Source organism: Neocloeon triangulifer, unplaced genomic scaffold (assembly GCF_031216515.1).
Source record: "Neocloeon triangulifer isolate White Clay Creek 2 clone unplaced genomic scaffold, ASM3121651v1 ptg000017l, whole genome shotgun sequence".
Lineage (NCBI taxonomy): Eukaryota > Metazoa > Arthropoda > Insecta > Ephemeroptera > Baetidae > Neocloeon > Neocloeon triangulifer.
The window spans coordinates 2,379,365-2,386,559 of NW_026775559.1; the positions used below are offsets into that span (position 1 = coordinate 2,379,365).

Genomic DNA, 7,195 nt, shown 5'->3' on the forward strand with positions numbered 1-7,195 from the left:
TTGGGGCGCTCTGTAATTACATTTGGGAAGGCACAATCAGTCCCATTATCACCTGGAAAATCACCGTTACGATAATGGCTGGGTGTGAACACAACGGCAGCTACCCTTTCCAGACTAACAACCCCTTTATATCAAAAGGGCGAGAAAATTCATCGGTCTCATTATTTCTTCAAAAAGCTTGCAAGTTGGAGAAGAGGAGCTTTTTATTTAGTTCGATGGTATTGTTGATATGTTTTGTATAGCGTCGAATTTCCAAATTAATTTAGTGTCAAATTTAATACCCAATTCTTGTGAAAAACGATTAATCATCTATCTCATTGTGCTAATAAGAGGTATATATTGAATTTAAAATTAATTATGTTTTCATTTTTACTTATTATAGTTGTACTGCTAAAATGTTCATAAATAAAACAAGATCATGAGTAATTGTTGAAAAAGCTTTTATGAAGCTTGGCTAATGAGATGTTTTGCATAATTTAAGTATTTTAAACGTTGGTAGCCGGCGGCAGAAAATTTCAATATAACATTATTTGCCCAAGGAAGAAGCCACCAGTCATTAATAATCACAAAGTGGACGACAAGAACCCACTCCGCAGATAGAAAGATGCATCCCAATTAGGAGAAAAAACAAATTAGGGCTCCGCCTATAACTTTTGGCGAGGCTGCCAAAGATAGCTAGTTAATTACTCATCTTGATAGATTAATTATCAATTCCGACTTTGGAATTTGTTATTCAAATTAGGCTGATCACTTCTAATTAACGACGATGATAAAGTGGAGGACGAGGATATTTTTGAATAGCTTAAATTCTCAAATAACAAAAATTGTATAAAAAGTTGATCTGGTTTTGCGTCTCTCAACCATTTATGAAAAAAGCATTTCATTGCCAATTCTCAGATGAAAGAGTCGCCGCACACGAAGGGTCCTTTGGGAAAAAGAGAGGCTAATGAGAATGTGCTTAGAGCGGCACAATGGAGCTTCAATCGGGTTGCCGACTCGCAATTTCATGCGTGTTTCTGCATAATGGCGAAATTGAAAAGATCAATCTCAGCTTCTTTATAGTTTACACAACACACATACTCCACATCTTCCTAGTTTGCAGTGTAAAATTGTTCATATTGTTGCTGTTTGAAACTAACAAAAAATCATTAATCATAGGCCAAAAGCCATAATATACTATATTTTTTCGGGTAAACTTTTTTCTGTTTCCTTGTGCATCCAGCATAAGAGAATTCAGAGGTGAAGAAAAAAATCCAGTTGATCACCTGCTCTCTCGATGTATGCTGGCTCTGCTGTTTTTTCAATCTGTAATTTTCGAATGTTTGATTTGTTTCAAATTTCATTGATGGAGCATGGAGGGCTGTTCTGAGTTCACTAACCTGCGACTGCTAAAAAGCCATGCCGAACAAAATAAATTTATGGCAGATGCGGCGGCGGCGTGTTTTATATTTGTCTTAAGCGCGCGCCGCTCATAATGTAATCACACCTTGCAATTATCAGCTGCCTCTCTGCATCTGCCTCTTACGCTCTCTCTCTCGTCTCGCAAAAAAAACTCCTTAAGAGCTCAAAATCTCCATCAACAAGATTTTTTTTCGTATTTTTTATAATACGTTGATGGTCCCCTTAGATGCATTTTATATAGAAAGAGCTGTCAATTGCGGTGCGTTTAGTGGAAATACACCTCCTGGAAAGGTGATGATTGATTCGTTTCTCATAAAGTGTTCACACTCGAGTGCTTCTTCATTAGTCGTTTGTGCCAAAAACGGGAGAGCTGCATCTTAATATTCCATTTCCAATAGTATCATATTCGCGTGTGTGCTCTCTAAAGAATCAGTCGCATCATCCTGCGCATTATAGTCGACACGAGAGATGTTGGCACCGAAAAAAACCAGCAAGTCATGCACTTCCGATTTGTTGTTCGCTCGGCCAGTAGAAGAAATGAAGATTTTATTTTTTAAATATTTGAACGCCCAGAGAGTTTGATATTTTCTAAATTACAAGGAATGAAGAAGCGCCGGAGTTTAAATAATTATATTCAAAACGGTGCTTTTTGTCTGATTTGAGTTGGTAATTTTGAAAAAGTGGGACGAATTTGACGTGTAACATTTCGCTTTGACTAATGGGCAGAAACAATGACTGGCCATTTCGGGATAACCAGGGTCGCGTTTTTCCCTCGTGTGAAAAGCGATTCACAAAATGTTAGAGGAGCAACAACAGGAAGTTGATTTGAGATAAAATAAGTATTGACTGTTGATTGAGAGAAGATGAATCCATTTATTTTGGAAACTTACTTAAATTTTGTTAAATTTAAATTTCTACCATATTTTCTAATTTACTATGAAAAAGAAATTTAATTTAGATTATTGAAGAAGTTGTTTTTAATTTCTTACATAAATGCTACAAGCCACATTATTTGCATCAAATTGTGCGTTAGAAATTTTAGAATTCTCCTAATTTTTTTTTTTCAAATTTTTATTCCAATTGTAAAAAAAATTAAATGTTAAAATTGTTATCAAAATTTTAGACACCTAAATTTTTCTCTGGCAGACGTATCCAATCACTCTTCCACATTCGACGTTCATGTGTTCGAAAGTGGCCGGTGTGGACTGATTAGCATTTGAGGGTATAAATTCCACTGCAAGACATTCGCGGCTGGTGGACTCTTTGAAAAACGGGAAGCCCTCTTTCCAGTTCAGCTGTGACGCATCAAACATATCGTCAGTGTAACAGTTTTTGAAGTTTCTGCAGCCGCCAAACGAGCCTCCGTTTATCCAAAAATAACGATTCTTCCTTATTAAATTCAAGCCTTCAAAAAATTATGTTTAATTGAAATAATTTAAATATTTTGTGTCATACTTTCAAAATGTTTCAAAATGCATTTTCTGTCTGCAATGGCATCCAAGGCTGACAATTGCGCACCCCAAGCACAGCAAAATTTCATCGAAAACGGCATATCCAACTTGATAAATAATTAATTTTTTAATTTGAAATAATTGACCAAGATATTGATTGTATTGTTTATACAATGCTAATTTCTCCAGAAATAGGCGCAAGGATGGCACTGACAAGATAAGAGAACTTGGTGCAGTTTACCCAAGGCAATTTTTGGAGAACAGGGGCTGTTTTAAATTTTTAAATTAATTAGAATGGTGGAAACTTTATCAAACATTAATTTGAGACTTTATATAAAATTCTTACTTTCCTTTAATAGCTGCTTCTGGAAGTGAATTTCTGAATGAGTTTTTTTTCTTCTTTTGACAAATTAAAGCAAAAAAACGCACTTGCGCCTCGCAATTCTTGCTATTATCTTTTGGACATTCCGGCTCAACGCACGGTGCCTTTGTCGTCCTAAGCTTGTACAAACTGCTTTGCTTCTAATTACTCCGAATTATTCTTAATTTTTCCCAGCAATTACTTTTAATGGGGTACCTCGCAAATGAATTCCCTTTTGTCGGTGCAGTCCAGATCTAGGTACGCCTCGCTGTCCCCAGAAAACGACACTGCCAGACATTCCCGCCGGTTAATTGCGTTTCCAGGCCTGCGCCAAATAATCGCCTTGTAGGGGACCAACTCGTGGGTGCCGCACCACATGAACTGGCCGGGGCACGATTTTGAAATTCCTGATGACCAAAACAGGCTCTTCTGCAGGCTTTCGTCTAGACAAAATTATAAATAGTTGCAGACCAATTTGTGTCACCCAAAACAGAAATATATTAAATCCTTGAAAAACCTAATTTTTCGCAATGTTAACTCGCCTATAATGACAGATTTCAGGCAGTTGTATTCTTCCTTGCTCTCCGCGCTGAAAAGCGTCAAGTTTCTCTCGCAGCAAAATCTGTTGGCGTCCTCAAATGATGCTGGTTGCTTTTATTGATAATTAAATAAAGTTATAAAAATAATAGTCAAGGTGTTCTTACGGAAGAAATGAAATAGTCGACGTTGCAAATTTTCCTCGTTTGGATCGATCCTGGAGCTGTATAATTAAAAAAAAAAGATTTATCCCCCAGTGAAATTTTAAAATTCGATTAAATCACAATAATTGTCCAAGTTTTGCTATTAAATTTAAAGTTTTGGTAACTTTTTTATTTTATTAAAAATAATCATGTTACGGGACATTCCGGACATTTTGGTATGCAGAATTTGGAGCTTTCTCCTTGCTTTTCCTGTTGGACCAGATCTTCAAAAGGTTTAAATTTAATAAATCTAATAATTACCCTACAAATGCTGTCGTTTTGGCACATTTCGCAGTTCACTTCCAAACACATTTTTGGCATTCTGCACACGAAATTTGCGCTCTCTGTGCAATTCATTTGTTGCACGCTCAATTTTGCGCATCTCCAACTTTGGCTTAATGTATTCCAAGCATAATAGTTAACGCATGAAACTTACTCGGAATAAACGCTGCAGACCTCAATAAAACTTTGATTGGCTTTCGTAAAATATTCGTCCATAGACCAAACGTTAAAATCATCGGGCCAGAAATCTTAACAGATTTTAAAAATTAGAACATACATATATCAGCAGCTAGGAAATTTTTTACTTTCAACTCTTTCATACAGAAACAAGTGGAAAGCGCCTCTGAAGGTTTCGTTCTTCATACTTGCCAATTCCATGCCATGAAATGAACAAAATTTAATCGCTTCAAAGTACGCCAGCTCCAGCTAAATAAATATACATGATACAAGGATAGAAAATATTTTGAAGTTTCCAAATCAACCCCAGAAGTGAAGTAAATTAATGACCCGTCCTCCAAAAGCCGTAATGGCAACTCTGTTGCTAAAAAAGTTTAATTTATTTTTATTGATTATATACTATTTTTTATTTTCCTACCTTTCTTTTTGCAATTTGGTTTCATTTTTTGACTCTGAAATAAACATTACATTTTGGAAAGCGCCTTAAACTATCATAATTTATATTTTTGGTTACTTTCGCGCTGCAGTTTCCAGGGACAACATTATTCGGAGCGAAAGTGCGAGTGAAGAAAAAAGGTGTCTTCACTATATTTCCAAATCCACCCCTGAAACATTTCAGCATGCAGCTGTACGAAGCATCTTCATTCCTCATCTTAGTGTCGAACTCTTGAAAACCAAAATTGTGAAATTTAAATGGGGTGAAATTTAACCCTGAAGAAAACTTACCCTGGAATTCCCACTCCCTTCCCATTACCTGATCCAAAACGCACTGCCCGGGAGGATCGGCGGCGGACGCGAGCAGGATGCACTTGAGACAAAAAAAGTGAAAGCTGCGGTTCTTTGCAAGCAAACAAACAAACCAACCACTGCGAATAATACAGCTAAAGTTCCACCACGTATTACCATCACAAAGGGTGACTCTGATAGATGCGTCTGATTGATAGGCGTGTATTCTATTTTATGTTCAGGGCGAAAATCATCAAAAGTGCATTGAATAGAAATCGAAATGCGTGCCCTGCCACTTTTTTGATTGATGGACATTAAATTGCGGTGTATTCGTCAGATGGATGAGAAAATTCGGACACAAACACACGTTGCAGCCGAGCAGGAAATTTTATTATTTACCTAAAAATATAATCTGTAATAATCACCAGAATTTGTCGTGGTCATAAATAATGTTACTTGTCAAGTGTAAACTACATAATTTCAGAACATAACATAAATAAAATTTGTATAATTTAAATAAAATTAAATGGTCCCTGATAAACAAAAACAGGGAGAGGAAGTTTTGATCATCAAAGATAATTCTTGTCACCAAATTTATGTTGCAAATTTTTCTCAGCAATTTTTTGATTCATTTAAAAATTAAAATCATAAACACTAATTTATTTTTCCTTCAATATCCGCAGATTAGAATGTGCCTGGCTCATAATTTCCTATACTTATATACAAAACCACTAATATGAATGTGTGCAATGCAATTCGTTTTGCAATTGTGCAAATAAACATGCAATTTGAAATTTCACGTTGGCCAAGGTAAGTATGAAAATTGCGATAGCCTTGACGTGCTACGTACGTTCACCTGCACATTCATATTATCCCTATCAAATAACTCACACGTAATTGTGCAGCGATTATTTTTATGAATTTCCGCCGCCTTGCTGGACGTGCTGGACATTTCAAAGGAATTACAAACTGACCACCCCAACTGCAAAAAGAAGCCGCCTAGGTCGTCGCAACCTTGCTGATTAAGAAGGGCCGATAAGTTTTCTCATAATTATTCGCCGCGGCGTCACGTCCCCTGCTCAAAGCAGGAAAAATGCGACTCGGTCACGCAGTATTTATTTCCTTTAACTCGCGAAACAAAGCTCTAAAATATTTAATTCCTAAAACGGAAACAGATAATAAAATGACAAATTCATATCGTTGAGCAATTTTCTTATCGAAATATTAAAAAAAAAATCAGACGCAAAATCTGGAGGGTTTTGGGGAGGGTGGGGGTTAATTTATTACAGGCCAGGTGTGCGTCCAGGTGGGACCACTCACCCTCCGTGACAGGCGGAGGTGGACGTTGGCCGAGTGACGAGGGAACGGGGGAGGTGAATGTAGGCAATACCGCTTTCTCGGCTGTAGTGAGCGTTGCATACCTTGCAGGCAGGCAAGTCTCCTACCAAGAACACGCTATGTGAGGAAAGGGAGACACAGAAGGATGAGGCTTACAAATTGGGTTTGACAGTGTGAATAGGAAATTAAAAAAAAAAAATCAAAATTGGAAGAAAAAAAATTAAAATCATTTCAGAATTGGTTTAGTCATAATAATCAATAATTCATAACATATCATCAAAAATATTTTTAAGCATAATGTGAGGGTTTTTAAAATAATGATAGTAATATTAATATATTAAAGGGGAATATGTTGATAGATTTTTGAAAGATGATGTGGTCAAAATCTATATAAAAATGTCATAATTAAAAAAAATCAATTGATTTACTATTAACTATGGAATAATTAGAATATAAGTTATTTCCAGGAAAATTTATAACTAAATATAAATAGATCATTAAGCAAAGGTCAATGAAAGTGGGAGCAAAAATATTAAAAATAATTATAAACGTAAAAAAATTATAAAATTAAGGAAATACGAAGAACTAAAATTAAATAACGTAATTTACAAATCAATTCTTCGATGTATTACAGTCTACTTAATATTTTATTATAAATATGATAATAAAGTTGCTACATTTTAATTTGAAGATCCATATTAAGTTTATTTTTGCAATCT

The 7,195-nt window shown here is 35.7% G+C and overlaps 1 protein-coding gene across 1 annotated transcript; it reads right to left on the minus strand.

Annotated features, from left to right (window-relative positions):
* Nucleotides 1-2,438: 2,438 nt before the first annotated feature.
* On the minus strand, nucleotides 2,439-6,138 carry LOC132203281 (uncharacterized). Its single transcript, XM_059630939.1, has 20 exons — nucleotides 6,030-6,138; nucleotides 5,427-5,537; nucleotides 5,277-5,365; nucleotides 5,139-5,220; nucleotides 4,927-5,078; nucleotides 4,831-4,864; nucleotides 4,718-4,776; nucleotides 4,541-4,661; nucleotides 4,390-4,483; nucleotides 4,215-4,341; nucleotides 4,110-4,163; nucleotides 4,035-4,053; nucleotides 3,918-3,973; nucleotides 3,756-3,864; nucleotides 3,430-3,656; nucleotides 3,282-3,374; nucleotides 3,199-3,217; nucleotides 3,025-3,119; nucleotides 2,857-2,959; nucleotides 2,439-2,806 (listed from the first exon to the last, which is right to left on the minus strand). Exons 3-20 carry the CDS (start codon nucleotides 5,316-5,318, stop codon nucleotides 2,529-2,531), a joined length of 1,764 nt encoding a protein of 587 aa, XP_059486922.1. The 5' UTR covers nucleotides 5,319-5,365; nucleotides 5,427-5,537; nucleotides 6,030-6,138; the 3' UTR covers nucleotides 2,439-2,528.
* Nucleotides 6,139-7,195: the final 1,057 nt, after the last annotated feature.